Source organism: Astatotilapia calliptera, chromosome 4 (genome assembly GCF_900246225.1).
Source record: "Astatotilapia calliptera chromosome 4, fAstCal1.2, whole genome shotgun sequence".
Taxonomy (NCBI): Eukaryota; Metazoa; Chordata; class Actinopteri; order Cichliformes; family Cichlidae; genus Astatotilapia; species Astatotilapia calliptera.
The window spans coordinates 28,804,333-28,822,249 of record NC_039305.1 but is presented as its reverse complement, the minus strand read 5'-3'; the positions used below and the strand labels follow the sequence as shown (position 1 = coordinate 28,822,249).

Genomic DNA, 17,917 nt, shown 5'->3' with positions numbered 1-17,917 from the left:
TACTGTTTTCATCATATCTCCTGCCATCAGGAACAATTTTTCCAAAAACACTTTAATTTCTGACGATTTGCCAGCTCTATCTAGCTTTGAATCACTCTGATAGCTCTTCAGTTGGACTCCTGCTTATTTGTCTTAGCAATGTCATAGATGGCTCTAAATTTGTTATTATGTGCCATTAATTAAATAAAATTGCAAATAAATAATTTATTTATTAAATGTTTTAAATGAAATGAATCAGCATTTAATAAATTATGTAATGATATATTTATTTAATTCATTTTGTCACTCCTGGCTGTCCATATCCTGGCTCCATGCACTGGCTTCCAATTGAATTTAGGATCTATTTTTAAATCCTTTTACTGGTTTTAAATCTTTAAATGGTCTGGCGCCTGTATATTTTTCTGATTTTCTGCAGCCATAAGATCAGACAAATGTACAGCAGCTCTTGTTCTCAGTTCCTAAATCATTTTCTGGGCTGTTCCTACTCTAAGTGCATGGGTAAATAGCATCAGAAAGATGTCTTCTCTTTGTTGGTTGGTTAATGGGCCACTAAATGAAACCACACCCCACTATCCTGAAGCTACAGTTTAGTTTTTCTGTATAAACCCTAATAAATAACAGCAAAGATGATAAATTAAAACAACTTACATTTTCACTAAAAGTCATGTGGCCTTGTACCTTCCTGTTTTCACATAACCTGCAGCCCTGTGAAACTGTGATGTAACATTTGCAAGCATAAGAAGAATATATAGACTGCACAAAATTACACTGTACTGACTTGGCAACAATAGAAAGCACTGAGCCACCATGTTGCCCTTTTGATACTGACAGTTTTGGTGGTTCTCTTGGTGATTTAAAGTGGAAAAGCTTCGGATCCGTACTTGAAAGTAAAATCAGCTACATATTCTAGGCATCATCAAACCAATCTCATATTCCCTGTTCAGCCTGTAAACACTCACCCTGTAACTTGACCATGTCCATCTCTTTCTTTTTCTCCAGCAGCGTTCCATTTTGGAATTTGCTGCCCAGGAGAGATGTTTCGATAAAGAGACCCAACTCTGTGAATCCGGCCTCGTGGGGGCTTATCTCAAACCATTTTCCTAAAAGATGCGAGAGTGCATTATAAACCACTTAATAAGGGGCTAATCTAACATGTCTTTATGTATGTATGTACCTTCTATAGGTCCTTGAGTAAAGCAGTGCTTTTCAATAGCACAGTAGATGGGATAAGGGTTTGTGGCATTCCTGTTGGCCTCATCTGAAAGACACCGTAGGTCCATCTGATGGAACACCAGAGATTTCACTGAAAGCCTTAGTCTGTATAGCAGAGAGAGAACTGAATTTCAAATGAGAATTATATGAACTATAGTTTGTCTTTGTGCTTGCACTGGTACCTGTTTCATAAATCCAGCTGAAGTTAAGACCCCCCAGATATCAGCAAGAGAGAAGTGCTCTTCTTTTGCTCTCTCACCCAACCAATCCACAGCTTGCTCAAGTTTAACACTCGGGGAATCAAACAGCCTGGACACTGCCGCATCCATGTTGGTGCTAAATTGTGAGTCATTGTACAAGGAGGCCATGGACCTAACAGATAAAGCAAGTCAGGCAGGTGTATAAGACAGACGTCAATAGGAAAACAATTGTTGCAGATAAGGTGATTGCACCTTGTAGTGATCCCTTTGTTAATTTTTTTTCTTCTTGTCTTCTTTTTATGTTAGACTTGATAATGATGTGTCTACCTGTAAACCTGTAAATTTGTAAAAGGCTGTCCATGATTTAGTGTCTTGCTGTAATCAGTGATTTTACCAGAATAAAACACTATTATTCGTTCACTTTTTATATTTTCACGACTTCTTTAGCTGGTTTCTGTTGCATTTGCAGCCTGTTTCACAAGCACATGCTTGTGATTTGACAGTAAATAAATGATCCTGAATTGAACTGAGGATCTCTTTGCTCATTCTGAGCCAAAGAAATGAACCAATAAAACTAATCATACTAAAACTAGTCCCTAACTGGTACAAAAAGGGGTGCTAGGTGCATGGAGGTGGTAATCACAAAATAATCTAAAAGAAATATAAATCTTATTACGTCAAGCCAAAAGCTAATTAACATAAACAGAAAAACATCCCATATATCAATTAACATGCATGTATATGCACTGTGTGTATATATATATATATATATATATATATATATATATATATATATATATATATATATACACACACTGTATATATTGTTTCTACTTGGCCACTGTAATGACTATTTTATAATATATTCTGGTAAAGAAAGAATTATATTTAATGTTTGTGTCATTGTTTATACCATGTAGACCCCGAAACTCCTCCTAGGTAGAGCAGTGTGTCCAGCAGACCTTCCTTTTCCATTTGATGGAGGGAACCCACCAGACCCACAGCTGCTCGCTGACCCCCACCTGATGCCAACAGAGCAATGTGGGGAACTGAGTCCTGGATGAAAATATGAAGGAGAGATATTATTTGATAGCTGCACTGCAGTTTTTGGATGCAACAATTAATAACCCTTTCACATCTTTATAGTAAATCTGAAGCTACAGCCATCTGTCTGTAACTCAGTTTGTCATAAAATGTCCAAACAGGAAAACAGCTAGCGGTTCTCTGCTTAAAGCCAAAAAAAAATCCCCTAATAGCATCTCTAATTAATGCCAACAAAACGATGTGGGGAACTGAATCCTGTTTTCTTCCTGTATACTGTTTCTTGTGTTTCTCTCTGTGTTTTACTCCTCTGACTTTCTCTCTTTACATACATTTTTGCCTTGATTGAGTTTGTTTGTGTCTAATTATCTCCCTGGTGTGTATATAGTGTTGTTGTCTTTTCACCCTTGAATTACTGTGCCTTATGGTGTTTTTTCCTGCTGATTTCTTGTTTTTAGCGTTCCATTTATCTAGCTGTCACTCTGCCCCAGTATTTTGTCTGCATGTGGGCCCACTTTATGGACTACTGCAATGTGGCATGTAAATTATATTCCTGACTCATTGTGCATTGAGATAAAAGATCAAGGCTTCAGGGGTGTCTGCTAGAAAAGCTTTCAAGAAATTTAGTTTTTCCTTTATGTTTTTGTTTGTTTGGTTTTGTTGGGTTTTTTCAGTTCTCTGTTATAGCTTGATTAGCTTGAAGTATGAAAACTACTTGGTCATATTTACCAAAACATCAATTGTTTTTTTAAAGCCCATATATAAACTACACTCATTCCTCTGTTGTTGTTCTCCCTTTGAAGCCCATTTATAAAATACAACAAAAGGTACTGTACAAGACTGCCAGGAGAAGTCCACAAATCCAACAGAGAAGGAAACTAACATAAATGCAAAGAAACAAATTGAAAAACAAATGCATGCTGAGAAAACAGCTTAAAAACACATCCTAAAAAAGTGAATGACAGAACTATAAATATACTGACGACTATTAACACAGATGAAGATAATTACACAAAAAGGAAGTAAACACCACAAAAAGACATGATAGAAAACCAAACCCAAAACCCATAACAGTTTCTATACTTTGCAATGAAAACAAGAGGCTATTAACCAGTGATGTCCTGTCAGAGAAAGCAAAGCAAGCAGTACTTGCTCAATGAAATCTAAAAATGTATATCAGTTAAAACCAAAATAAATTAGTTTCTCTCTTTGTATCACTTTACAAAAAGTGTTCTGTCCAGAAGCTTTCTCTCATCGTTGGCTCGTGTTAACTTTTCACTTACGTCCAAGTTACGTTAGCTTGACTGTAAGGCAGGCTTGAATCTTCCTGTCTCCAATTCCCTCAGAATCTGTAGCATCTCTTAATTTCATGGGCATATCTGGGTCCCATTAACAATCGTTTTAGCTGTGCAGCTGACAGGTCGGCAGCTTTGTTGGCTAGCCTGGCATATGGTTTCTCATTGCTGCTCCAATGCTTTCAAATTAGAATTTATGAGAAATCACCTGGTTGACCTAATATTTATATTGCTGTTTTGTTAATAAGCCACCTTCATTTCCCATCATCATCTCTGCTTTCCTTACTATAAAAGACATCACATGCTTTTAAGTACAACAGTATCACCCACTGTATTTTCCTTTATCATATACACTCAACAAAAATATAAACGCAACACCTTTGTTACTGCTCCCATTCCCCATGGGATGGACGTAGAGACCTAAAATTCATTCCAGATACACAATATAACCATCCCTCCCAAACAGTGGTCACAAATCAGTCCAAATGTGTGGTAGTGGGCACATCTGCTATATTGAGATAATCCATCCCACCTCACAGGTGTGCCACATCAGGATGCTGATCTGACATCATGAGTAGTGCACAGGTGTACCTCAGACTGCCCACAACAAAAGGCCACCCTGGAATGTGCAGTTTTTTGCGTTATTGGGGGTCTGGGGACCCAGAACCGGTCAGTATCTGGTGTGACCACCATTTGCCTCATGCAGTGCAACACATCGTCGCATGGAGTCTGTCAATTGTGGCCTGTGGAATGTTGGTCCACTCCACTTCAATGGCTGTGCGAGGTTGTTGGATATTCGTGGGAACTGGTACACGCTGTCGTATACGCCGGTCAAGCACATCCCGAACATGCTCAATGGGTGACATGTCCGGTGAGTATGCTGGCCATGCAAGAACTGGGACATTCTCAGCTGCCATCTGCCCTGAACAATGTGAACCATGATTCATCCGTGAAGCGCACACCTCTCCAACGTGCCAGACGCCATCGAATGTGAGCATTTGCCCACACAAGTCTGTTACGGCGACGAGCTGGAGTCAGGTCAAGACCCCGATGAGGACGACGGGCATGCAGTTGAGCGTCCCTGAGACGGTTTCTGACAGTTTGTGCAGAAATTGTTTGGTTGTGCAAACCAATTGTTCCAGCAGCTGTCTGGGTGGCTGGTCTCAGACGATCTTGGAGGTGAACCTGCTGGATGTGGACGTCCTGGGCTGGTGTGGTTACACGAGGTCTGCGGTTGTGAGGCCGGTTGGATGTGCTGCCATATTCTCTGAAACGCCTGTGGAGACGGCTTATGGTTGAGAAATGAACATTCAATGCACGGGCGACAGATCTGGTTGACATTCCTGCTGTCAGCATGCCAATTGCACGCTCCCTCATTGCTTGTGGCATCTGTGGCATTTTGCTGTGAGACAAAACTGCACATTCCAGGGTGGCCTTTTGTTGTGGGCAGTCTGAGGTACACCTGTGCACTACTCATGATGTCAGATCAGCATCCTGATGTGGCACACCTGTGAGGTGGGATGGATTATCTCAATATAGCAGATGTGCCCACTACCACACATTTGGACTGATTTGTGACCACTGTTTGGGAGGGATGGTTATATTGTGTATCTGGAATGAATTTTAGGTCTCTACGTCCATCCCATGGGGAATGGGAGCAGTAACAAAGGTGTTGCGTTTATATTTTTGTTGAGTGTACTTTAAGTACTACACACATTTGGTGAAAAAAAATGTATGAGGTAAGTCGAGCTGGAGATTAAAGTCAAAGGGAAAAAAGAAAGGGGAGGGGGGAAACAGAAGGATGAGGAGACAGTTTCTATCTTACAGCTGTACAGTTGATTTCCAGAGTGTTGAGTGAATGCAGAACTATTTGTTTCCTCTTGTGAACATACTCCTTTTCACCAGCACACAGAGAGTGGGACTGACGGATAGGTCTCTGCAAAAACAATCAAGACAGAGAAGCACTGACTTCAACCCAGAGGTAAGCTGACTCAGACACTGAAATGTGCTACACATATTGTATATTGTACATTCATATGCTGCAGCAGAGTAATATCATATGAAACCTTATAAAGAAGGCATATTCACTTTTTCCTCACATTTCCCAGGGAATATGTTTATGATAGTATATATGAATGCTAATATCTTTCAGTTCATCCACACTGTATAAACGGAAATAAGAATAATCTAATAAAAGGCAATATAGAAATTTGCCAGGATAGAAATGATATACATCTGTAAATGCATAATTTCTATAATAATAACTAGTTGACTTAATATTCTTCAGGCTAGCTCCTTATTTTAAGTCTTCTTATATATAAATATATCACAGATTATTTGTATGTTTTGTATTATCTGCATATGTCTGTAAAGTAACTACAGTTATGAATTGTATTTTTAAAAAAATACAAAATAGATCTAAATGGCACTTTAACTTAATAATTTAGATGTTCAACTACGACATAGACCATGCAACATATAGTCAATTCAAATCTATTCTCACTGATGCCTCACCTCAGACAGAGCTACATTGCCCTCCATGTTGTCCGCTGCCTGTGAAAGAATGACAGAATTCACAAAGCAAAGACAAACCACTGCATTCATGAAACCTGTTAGTCCTGTTTGCATGTTGCGAAGCCAACCTTCTTTTCAAATTAAAAAGTTCAATTCACCCCGCAGGGAAACTTCTTGTTTCTGTCAGCTTCCCTCTAGCTAAATTTGTCTGTGCAGAACAAGAAGTCAAATGAGCCCAAACACGCAGAGGAATGTTAATTCCTACCATGTGTGGGACTTTTACACAAGTATTGCCTAATATGGAAATACTATGGTAAAATCAAATGTCAACTTTTTCTTCTTCACTCACATTTTTCACTCACAATGTGTTTATACACCGCCCTGAAATCAATCATTATTTTTTTATTAAACTCAGTCTGTCTTCCACAGTGTGTCTACTATCCTGTCTTCCTCCCATCACCAGTCTCAGCAAATGGCTATGCCTGAGCCTCCTAGAGGTTTCTGCCTGTTAAAATGGAGTTTTTCCTTCCCGCTGTGCTTGGTCAAAAGCAGTTGTTTGATTGTTGTGTTTTGGTGCTATGTAAATAAATCGAACTGAACTCCCACATCTCCATATATACCAGTATTTTTGTAGGGAAAATAAAAATGTGCAGGCAGTTTCACCAACATCTAGCCTTCTTTTTAATGGCTTGTAACATAGTGGAAAGCTTTATTTTTTCTGCTTCTTTTGGAGAACATAGCAGATAACCAACGATAACCTTTGTCATGTCCTACAGATATTTTACCCAAATCATTGTTTCGAAAAAGTTTTAATTCTGTTCGATCGTATCTAATAACTTTGATACATTTTTCAAGAATGTCCCTGTTGAACCATTGTTTTAAAAGTCTCATCTACACACTACCTGCAAACTTCTAAACGGCCCCTGTGGGGCTCCTTAGGGGCCTCTGCTTTGCTTGCTATATATTTGCCAAGTTTTCATAAGATTTCCTAAATTTTTTATGCTGATGATATTCAGCTGTGTTACTGTTTTAAAGCACATGTCCTTTCTACTGTATTACCGTGTTTGGAGGTACTAAAGATTACCCTGCTGTAAATTCTTTGCAGTTAAATGAAGAAAAGCTGAGATTCTGCTTATTGCTCCTGACGGTTTGAAGATTAAAGCATGTGTTGGATCCTTAGGTTCTTTTGTCTTTTTTCTGTTAGTAAGCTTTGTGTTGTACTGGATGGTTGTGTCTCTCTGGGTGCGTTCAGTAAGCAGCTGACTCATTCTCCTTTTCTCCATCTGAACAATGTTGCTCAACTGAGAGATGTTGTGTCTTAAGCTGTAAAGGAAATGGTTATCCATGATTTCATTTCCTCTCATTTAGATTATTGTGTTTGTAATTCTCTTTTTTCTGTATTAGGAAAACATCTTAAAATCTCCTTCAAATTGTTCAAAATGCTGCAGCAACAGTTTTAACCAGGACTAATAGGAGCTCACACATTACTCCCATTTTATTTGCTCTCAGTTAAGTTTAGAATACATTTTAAAATTTGCATCTTCACTTTCAGAGCCTTGCACTAACATATATTGCAGACATATTCCTCCTCTCACTGTGTCAGGTCTTCAGGTAGTGCTTCATATTCACCTAAAGACTCATGGAGACCATGGTTTCCTGGCCGTAGCACCTACTCTGTATAATGCTGTCCTTTTAACTATTCACTCTGCTATGTTATGTTTAGATCATAAAACATAAAGATGTTATTTTTTACCCAGGCTTTTAGATAATCATATACTTTCTTTTATATTTTATTTAGCTTGAATTACAGTTTCTATATATATTTTTTCTTTCTCAGTTTGAAGTAGTGAACCTTTGTCTGACAAAAGTGCTATACAAATCTTTGAATAACCACTTGAGGCAGAACCCGGCCTATAAATGACTGAATAAATTCAAATGTAAAATAGTTAAAGAACTTTTTTCTCCAAAACCTTTACCCAACAAAATAAAGGCTTTATTTAAATTACAACACAAGAAAAAAAAGTTATGTTTTGCTTTGCAGATAAACGCACTGTTAGAGTGATATGAAGGACAGTTAGATGTGAACATACACATCTTGTTCTGCCTCCATATCATTTTCTGATATGTCTGTTTGACGTCAGCATTGTTCTAATTTACCATGAAGTTGCCTGATAGCAGGACATAAAAAGGACTTCTGAGCTAGACGAGAATCTTTAGTCTGCTCCGTCCACATCCAGCCATGTTGTGTGGATATACCAGCCGGGCGACTGGTCTGCTCTGTGCTTGTATTGTGATGATGGGATCTATGGGACTACCTGTGGACAACAGGAGGAACCTGTGGACAGTCCCTCAGCAGAAGAATCCAGCTCTTTCAGAGTTCAAGGTGAAGAAAATCATTCAGTCCACAGAAGCTAAATGTCTTCTGAAGCAGGTCTTATGAGTCCTGATGTTTCATATTTAATCATGTACAGAGTGGTTTGAGTGCTCTTGTTGTGTTTGCATTATGAATCCAAGAATGAGATAGAAAGATATGATGTTTGGCTTTTAATGGATGTGTAACTCATGATGTTCGTTATGAAACAGTCAAGATCCAGAAACAGTCAAACATTAAAGAGAAATTCAATGTTTTTACACATGTTTATCTAGTTTTTTGTCATGTTTTTTTAAATGGCAAATCTTTTAAAGTGTATATTTAAAATGACACTTTACATAGTTAATATTTATGTTGTAGATCCAAACCTTAAAGTTTTCTTATGTGCGTCCTGTAATACTTCCTTGTGTGTTGCAGAAGTATGTACATCAGTCACAGTCCTTATCTGCTGGAGAGCAGGAGTTTGTCCTGAGGAGGAAACAAGTAGTTCAGAAATCACTCAATAAACTGGGACTCACATGTACACTGGTGAGAAAACTCTCAAATACATAAGTCATAAGTCTTTTTTTCTTCCTTCCCTTTTTCTTTGTCAGTAGCTTATTTTTCAGTGCCAGCCAGCTTTTCAGCTTTTTTATATATACAGCATATATATAAACTAGAGTACAATGACATAAATTTCCGATCACTTTAAGATCTCTTGACTTGTCTGCTTGGCCATTTCCAGGAATTATTAAATAGGATAACATGCGCATTAGAAATCAGAGAAATCTGGACCAAACAGAGCACTTCATTCTCATTGGACTGTCTCATCTGTCCACTGGGTAACTTTATTTTTCCATCACCCACCTGTTTTTCTCTCTCTTTTCACCAGGATATGGTTCCTCACATTGCACTGTTGGGGTCAGGCGGAGGTCAGAGAGCAGCTGTGGGTCTGATGGGATCCCTCTTTCAGATGGAAAAAGATGGTTTGCTGGACACTGTGCTCTACCTGGGAGGAGTTTCTGGGTCTGCCTGGTAAACAAGTACAGACAGAGTCACGCTATACATAACTGGTTAGCTAGACTTTACTAGCTAGAAGGCTGAATAGTTCATTATAATGTGCGTGGGCTGAGTATTTTGTGGTCTGACTGTTTCCCTCAGGTCCATGGCCACCTTATACAGTGACCACCAGTGGAGCACCAACATGGACAATGCTGTGTCCAGGCTGTCGAAGCCTGGGATTGGGTTTACGGATGTTCTGATCTTTTTGGCCAAGAGGGCAAAAGATGGTCACTTCTCTCTCACTGACATCTGGGGGGTCTTAACCTCTGGTTTCATCATGAAACAGGTAAGGCCAAAAGAACTCAACTGGACTCATTTTATTCTGGAAATCCAGAAACACGGTAATGTGGCTTCACACTGCAGGATGCCTGTGAACTGAATAAATGAATGAATGCAAACATTATGCTAATAATGACAGAAAGGCTTGTGTCTCCATACAGCATACTAAAAGTCTGCGCTAAACCACCAGGTGTCAGTGTACTCGCTCTATCACAACATGATAAGAATACACTTTATTATGATGCTTTAAAAAAGACATAAATATTGTTATAACTTGCCCTTAGGTTACATCATAGATTTAACACAGAAGTCAAAATTAAGCTTCAGGAGAAGCAGAGACTTTACGCTGTATAGGGTAATGCTGCGAGCTACACAAATGCAAATCAGGGAAGTAAGATTACAGCAGAATTCCAGAAGACACACCTGATGACCTAAAATGCACCGACTTCCTTCTAAAATCCTCTCTGGTATAATTTGATTACCATAATTAAATTCTACAGATGAACAGATGAAGAGCAAAACGTCAGTATGAGCCTAAACCAGAATCAACCTTTTCTAACATTAAAAAAATCATCATGGGAAAAAAGAATGAGTAGGAGTGACGGGTGAGATGGAATCCAGTTCAGCAGGTAGTTCCGCTGCTGGTCCAGGGTGATTTTCCAGCTAAAAAGCCCATCTTCACTTTGTGACCATGTTATCACATGCTCCATGTGACATACATACTACTGCATCCTTTCCACTGTGTCATTCCTGATTCTTCTGTCTGTTCAATGCATTCTGGGGGCAATCACTGATGCGTATGAAGTGACGCAATGCTCTGCAATGCAGCTGGTGTGGATTGCTCTCAGGTCATTGTTAGGTTATTAGGCAGTTACAGCAAGAAAAATGCAATATCACGTAAGAATTCAATAAGGTTTTATCAGACTGCAAATAAGAGAGGTCTTGTTAGTTTTCATAATTTATGTTCCTAAAGCACATGATCCATCCCGGTCTTAATTTTATATTTATTTCATTTATCTCAGTTTAGTGTTGACGGTTTATTTATTTATTTATTTATCTGGTTCGTTGTTTTTGTCAGTTGGATGTCCGAAGTCTTTCTGAGGATGGCACAAGCATCACCAATCCTTATCCCATTTATAGCACAGTGAACAAAAACTGCTTGCAACATGATTCTGAAAAAGGTACTAAAAACAAACAATTACGCAAACATACGTCTCCAAATGTTATTCATGTGTATATTGCTCTTCTTTGAGTCACTGACTCAGTCTTTTTGCTTCTGTTTTTCTGTGTTTGTCTCAGGCAAATGGTTTGAGATGACTCCTCATCAGGCTGGCTTCATAGATCTGGGTCTCTTCATTAACACTCCAAACCTGGGCAGCAGAATTCATGGAGCTGGTTCTGACGTCAAAGGGCCAGAACTAGACATGGTCACGCTGCAAGGTGCGTCCATCTCTTTGTCTGCTAGAAACACCAACTCCGCCAAACAAAGGAATGTAATAATAATAATAACTTTTATCTTGTGTCATGAGCATTGTTGCAAAGGTCACCAGCTGTCACTTTAAACCTCAGACAAAATACACTTGGCCAACAAACACTAAATTCATGTATTTTGTTATTTACAGTTCAAATAGAGATCAAATAATAATTAAATGAACATTTGTTATTGCTGTTAAGAGGTCATGCAAGATGCTTTTAGATCTACTTGTCAGATCTACTGACAAGTAGATGCTTGTCAGTGTGATGCAGGTACCTGTGTGTGGCTCTCTGTGGAGCCTCAGGAATATCTGTACCTGTATACAACTGCACTGCTCATGTGATGATACTGGATCGTGCAAAATCCTGTCCTCAGACTGCTGTACAGTGCCAAGAACCTCCGACATGTCTTCCACTATTCCCTTGCCCTAATATTATTTTTATTTACAGTTTTCCTCATAGGTATATTGTTCTATTTTTATTATTAATATTAATGTTTTCACAGTGTGTCTCCTTTGTGTGTCTGGTCTGTTCTGCAGGCTTAGTGGGGAGTGCTTTAGCAGACGATGAGAGTGTGGTGACCTATATTCTTGACTGGTTAAAAGGTAGAAATCTGAATGTGTCTTGTTATGAGAAAGCATTTGCTAAATGCATTTAATATGCGACAGTAGAACTAAACAACTGTTTGTGTGTGCTCAGTTCTAGTGGGGAAGGAAGCTACTGATGAAAACAACCCGTTGGAGTTTCTCTGGACTAAAGGTACAGTCATTACATGTTACTATAACTGGATCATCCATCCATTTTCTTTCCTTTATCCAATTCAGAGTTGTGTGGCAGGTCACGGAGACAGACAACTATTCACGTTCACATTCACACCTCGAGTTTCTTTAGAATCGCCGGTGCACCCCATGCGTGTCTTTGGACTGTAGGAGGAAGCCGTCGTACCCAGAGAGTGTCCACACAGACATAGTAAGACCATAGAAAGTGTGGATTCGAACCCAGGACCTTCTGGTCACCCTAGCTTTTTTATTCCATTTGAAATTATTTTAATCCGAGTTTATGTTTTAGAGGTTATATCCTGAGTGTGCACTTCATATGAATATCATGAGCAACCTGTAAACAGTGTTTTATCACAAGTATATTAAGTTTGGCCGGTGCCATAAAATCAGTCCAGATCAAATTAAATTTAAATTGAATTAATTTAATTTAAAGAGTCAACAACAAACCCAAAACATCTATATTGCTGGTGTTTGCCCAAATAATATGTGCCACAAGACAACTTCAGCTATGACAAAAAGCGATGGATAAACACCTGAAAGCTGTTTTATTGTACCAGTACCACCATTGCAGTTTTTGGAATCATTACAAGTGATAACAACAGACTCCTGATCTACAGACGTCCAGAAAACACTTTACTGTTTGCTTCAGTTAATACTGACTGTTAATGTGAAAACGATTCATCTAAAAGTGAACATATGATCTTATTTTTTAGAGGGCATCAAAATAAACTACACTGCATCATCTGAGATGAAGCTCTTAGAACTGCATAATGTGATCTTTAAGGACTGGTGTCAGAAAACTTTGGCCTCCTTACAGTCGTGGAGTCAGAATATGGATGAAGGACCAGCCAGATATTACGGTCAGTAATATAAAGTTTGTTATTGTTGATCAACACAGTTTTAGCAGAAAGAAAGCTGAGAGTGAGACGGTATGGGCACAATGTCTGCTGTGACTATTACTTTAATTCAATTCAGTTTTATGTATATAGCATTTCCATCTGTTTTTGGCCTTTACCAAATCCAGAGTTAAAGATACAATATACTTCTTACTTTCTTTAAAAAACAGTCAGAAGCTGGCACATTAATGATTGTAAAATGTGCCTGTGCAACAAAAAATGAATGAGAGCTTATGTAAGGAACTAAAACAGAACATTTATGAGTCACATATCCAAACGAGTCAAAATCCAATACAAAACTGAGCCCCTGCTGTGACATGCATTGACTCTGACAGCTCCATGCAGTTCACTGAAAGCGTCTTGGCAGTACATTGTCTGCCTGCAATGGTCAGAAAGTGTGGTATGGTGTATAAATGGTCAGCATTTTAGGTATATGATGTAATCAATACCAGTGGGACATTGCATGTCCTGAATCAGTCACACTGCTATCAAATTCACACCGATTTTCATCAGGCATTGATATTACAATGGTTTGTATGCTGTTGTTGTGTCGTAAATTGACATATTTACTGTAATAATCATTTTCTATCATGTGTGGTCAGAGGCTAAACAAGTCTCAAATATCTTTAAAATGTGTGATGGCAGAGGGGCATGCTGGGTATATCCTGACCTCACTGCCTGTCACAAAATGTAACTATTTATTTTTCAGCATATATAGCAGCAGAATTATAAATTATGTTTAGGATGGCAAAGCAAAAAAAAAAAAGAGAAGAGTACGAGGCTCAAAAGATGGAGTGCTGATGAGTGAGTAGTTTGTGTTTTGGTAAAAGATTCAAACACTGTCACCACTATGAAACTACGTAGTTATATTCTAAGGAGCTTTGAAAGAAACGTCTGGACTTCTTTAAGCTTTCTTGAAGACATTTCACCTCTCATCCGAGAACTTCTTCAGTTCTAAGAGCAACTGGTGAAGAGTCCCAGATTTAAACCCTGTGGGAGTGTCCCCAAGAGGGTCATGGACCCCTTATTGATCCGCTACCTAATCACACGAGCCAAAGTGTGAAAACGGGTGTAGGTCACAATCAGCCAAGGTTTCAGGTGGGCCCATTGTGAAACCTTGACCAACCCTATCATGTGATTTCCTGAGGGCAGAAGGCCCAGGATGTGAGTAAGGCATCTGGGAAGGATCTCAAAACTGGATTATCGATGGCAGACAGTTAGTGTCATAAACCACCATCTCTGTTCAAAGATGGTCGTTCACACTGGACATCGATTGCCTCTTTCAGCCCTCTTTCAAACCGTCTGTCTTCTCTGTCCAAAATGTGAACATTGGCATCCTCGAACCTTTGACCTTTAGATGCAGATGGACAGCCGAGTCTTGTCCCATCAAAGAGGCTCTTCTATGTTGTGCTTCACTTCTCTGATGAGAGGTGAAACATCTTTAAGGAAACTTAAAGTCCAGACGCTTTGCTTTCCAAGCTCCTTAGACTTATGACCCAGATGACCGAGAACCTTCACAGATATATGTACTTATATCATAATACACGTATGATAAACAGAAACTGGTCTGCAGGTTTTTGAATGAGGAATTCTGCAAATGAGTGTGCTTGCTTGGTATGGTGAAACCATCCAGTCGGTCTGTGAGGACCTGTGGTTAATGGGTTTGTGTCTTTTGTTCCATGGTCACATTACAGTTTGTTTTATCCCACTTTTCCAAGGACAAATCTGTGTTGGCTTTCTGGTAGGCTAGTTCAAGAAGATGGTGTGAGATAAGCAGTGTGGTTGATACCCTGAGCTCTGTTGTTGTCCACGGTGCAGCTCAAAAGCAGGAGTGATGTTACGATATGATCATGACCATCTGACAACCAGAAAATGACTCCAAATGAGCACGATTGTCACATATGTGGTGCATGTATTAAATGCAGATAGCAAGTTGCAGCTTTCAGTTCTTCATTATGTTGCTTGGTTTGTTTCCCCAGTTTCTTGGTTTATACAAACACTCATCACACAGATTAAAAAACTGGAATGGGGCAAAACTGAAAACTTCCTCTACCAATACCCAGGTAGACTGATGTTCTTAAACTTTACCATACATTTATTTTTTAGAGTACTATGTTTTGCTTGATAGATGATAAAAACTGGGAACTGAATGATATATTGTTATTTATGTTTTTGGAAGATGTCAGAGTGCCATCATGCATTAGAGTTAAAGAGTTTCTGCAGCTCATAGATGCTGGTGTGATGATAAACATGCCCTACCCCCCCTTCTTGGGAGAAAAGAGAGACACTGACCTCCTTATTGCTCTGGAATACGGAGCTGACGAAACCTTCAGGGTAAGGTGCGAGCATATGTGATATGTCACGTAAATGTATCCACACAGCTTCAGGAAAAACTAATGTGAAATTCTCCACACAGACTCTGATTCTCGCCAGAGACTATGCAGCCAAACTGAAGAAACCTTTCCCAAAGTTAGAGGAGAAATTCCTGAAGGAGAAAGACTGGCCAAGGCCCTGCTATGTTTTCAAGGGGAAAAAGAAGGAGCCCACCATCCTTTACATGCCACTCTTCAACAGGCAGAACTGCAAAGGTTCATCAAACACACACCACACATAGAGAAAAGGAAAAAAACATCACATAATGTCAGCCATGATCATCAGCAATTCTCTTCTGGTCCAGATGAGAACGAGTTCAAAGCAAAGATGAAGGAGTTCTCCACCTTCCAGCTTCCATTCAGCCAGCAGAAAATCGAGTTTTTGTTGGAGACGGTGAAAGCGAACATGAAGTACAGCAAGGACACTCTCCTCAGGGAAATAGCCAAGGCTGTCATCCGCCGACACATCAAGGCTTCAGATGGCGTCCCGGTGAGCATTTAGATGGTGGACACATCTTCCCCCATGCATGAGAAAAAGTACATAAACAATGTTTGTCCTCTTTTAATTTCTCATCATCCCACCCCAATCTATCCATTCATCGTCTTAGTCTTCTGTTTTGTTTTCTTTCTTCCATCCGCCATCCTCTTATTCTCTTTCTTTTCATCTTCTTTCTGTCCTTCTGGGATTATTCTTCATTTTTTTCTCTCAACCTTTCCTTCCCTTCCTTTTCTCTGTTTCCTTGTAGTTAATTTTCCTGTATTAGATTATTATGATATTTTTTATTTTCTTTCTTTCTCTCCTTCTTCTCATTCTCTTTTCATCATGTTTGTTCTTCTTGTTCCTTCATTTTCTTTCTTTTCCCTTTAATATTCTGCTTCATCTCATTTCTTTTCCTGTCATCCTCTTTGTCTTTTTTCCTTCTTTTCCCTTGTCAATTCTTCCTTCTCCCTCTTTTCTCCCTATATAGACTTTCTGTCTTCATTGTTTCCAGTATTATGCGTTATCCGTTAAAATTCACACGTCATGCATCACACCAGCTTTATTTTATTTCTCGATTACTGAATTACCTCAGAGGGCACTGTGAGAGTGCATACACAAATCTCAAGGCCGGTACCCAACTTATTCTTTGAGAGGAGACTCCAGATACACACCAAATTGAACAGTTCATTAAATTGTAGTTTTTGCGTTACCTTGCTGACAAGAGAGGCATACAAGGGCTAAGTCCTCATTGCTGTTATTTCAATATAATTTTGTAGAGGAGACACTAGAGGTCCCCCCATGTTCACTTATCCCAACAACTGCTCTAAAGTGCTGTTCTCTGTGGGGAGCTTAACACTAGTGAGACTAGTGCAGCTTTGTGTTCAGATTTGTAACACACGTTCTTGCACAAAAAACGGTGGATTCTGCCCCATCACTTGCATGAAAACAACCTTTTAATATCCACTATGAGTTAAATGTCAACCTGTGAACCTTCAGCTCAGAAGTACGTGTAAACCTGCCCTCTGACAGCTAACAGGCCTGACCTGCAGCATCCAGTTCAGTTCAGTTTTATTCATAAAGTGCTGCTTCACAACAACAGTGACCTAAATGTGTTTTACATTGTACACTCATAAAAGATTCTTTTGCAGTAATTTTGTGTAAAATGCAACTGATATGTTTGATATAAACTGAATCTATAACAATCAAGTAAATTTGAATTGAACAGATTTCACCAGATTTAACTTTTTATATTGTGTTTTTGTAAGAAATTTATATTTTATTAAAAGAAAAACAGATGCAATCAAATTTGGGGCATGACTTCTTTTTGAGCACATTAAGCACAAACCTAGAGAGAAAATCCCATTGATCTAATCATCTCTGATGAGTAAACATTTGATGACACTGAAAAAAAAGAGCGCTTCTAACCCTCTGAGGTCTGTTTTCATTCCAGCTATGGTCACTGGCTTCAGATGTTCAACACTTTACTAGAGTTCTGAAAAGGAGGGACAAAGGTGACAAACAGGAAGCAGCTCAAGCCTAAACCTGATCCTACGACGGTTTTGAAGTGCTTATTATGCGTCTTTTTGTTTTAGCAATCACAACCGCCATGAGGCACCAAGCAGGGGGATTGAAAGGGTTCAAGAATCCAACAATTCAGGGTTTAAACAGTAAATGTTTTGTGGCTCAATGTAGCAACTTCACATGTCCACAGAGGAATGAAATGCAATGACACTATTGCATTATTATGTTATACTGACAGTGCTTATATGACTTTGTGTAATGTCTTGTACATGTTTTGTTTTTCTCTGTGAAACAAGGTTTTTCACTTTGCAGTTATGGTGGTTTTAGAAAATTATTATTGTGATATCTGTAAAAATATGTTTACAAAGTTGACTGATGCTAAAAGTAAAATGAATCTCTAACTTTGTTTGTGTGTAGTGTTTTTTAGTACATTTGTTAACCT

General features: G+C 38.9%; 2 protein-coding genes across 2 annotated transcripts in view; one reads left to right on the top strand and one right to left on the bottom strand.

Annotated features, from left to right (window-relative positions):
• Nucleotides 1-6,510, bottom strand: part of LOC113021353 (cytosolic phospholipase A2 gamma-like) — a 17,006-nt gene extending 10,496 nt beyond the window's left edge. The window contains exons 1-6 of the mRNA XM_026165978.1: nucleotides 6,263-6,510; nucleotides 5,574-5,684; nucleotides 2,326-2,468; nucleotides 1,395-1,584; nucleotides 1,175-1,280; nucleotides 960-1,100 (exon numbers count right to left, since the gene is read on the bottom strand). Coding sequence (XP_026021763.1) covers nucleotides 960-1,100; nucleotides 1,175-1,280; nucleotides 1,395-1,584; nucleotides 2,326-2,468; nucleotides 5,574-5,684; nucleotides 6,263-6,376 — 805 coding nt within the window. The 5' untranslated portion in view covers nucleotides 6,377-6,510. The remainder of the gene's footprint in view (nucleotides 1-959; nucleotides 1,101-1,174; nucleotides 1,281-1,394; nucleotides 1,585-2,325; nucleotides 2,469-5,573; nucleotides 5,685-6,262) is intronic.
• On the top strand, nucleotides 5,669-17,917 carry LOC113021352 (cytosolic phospholipase A2 gamma-like). The gene is made up of 15 exons (XM_026165977.1): nucleotides 5,669-5,729; nucleotides 8,427-8,645; nucleotides 9,051-9,161; nucleotides 9,505-9,647; nucleotides 9,774-9,960; nucleotides 11,032-11,134; nucleotides 11,253-11,393; nucleotides 11,966-12,031; nucleotides 12,126-12,185; nucleotides 12,919-13,065; nucleotides 15,081-15,164; nucleotides 15,281-15,435; nucleotides 15,518-15,689; nucleotides 15,779-15,963; nucleotides 17,405-17,917. Exons 2-15 carry the CDS (start codon nucleotides 8,502-8,504, stop codon nucleotides 17,492-17,494), a joined length of 1,788 nt encoding a protein of 595 aa, XP_026021762.1. The 5' UTR covers nucleotides 5,669-5,729; nucleotides 8,427-8,501; the 3' UTR covers nucleotides 17,495-17,917.

Excerpts from the sequence above, each read along its gene's own strand:
- LOC113021352 (XM_026165977.1), top strand. The coding sequence starts at position 8,502 with ATGTTGTGTGGATATACCAGCCGGGCGACTGGTCTGCTCTGTGCTTGT. Across the intron at positions 11,394-11,965 it reads AGACATGGTCACGCTGCAAG|GCTTAGTGGGGAGTGCTTTA; the intron begins GTGCGTCCATCT and ends TCTGTTCTGCAG. Across the intron at positions 12,032-12,125 it reads TATTCTTGACTGGTTAAAAG|TTCTAGTGGGGAAGGAAGCT; the intron begins GTAGAAATCTGA and ends GTGTGTGCTCAG.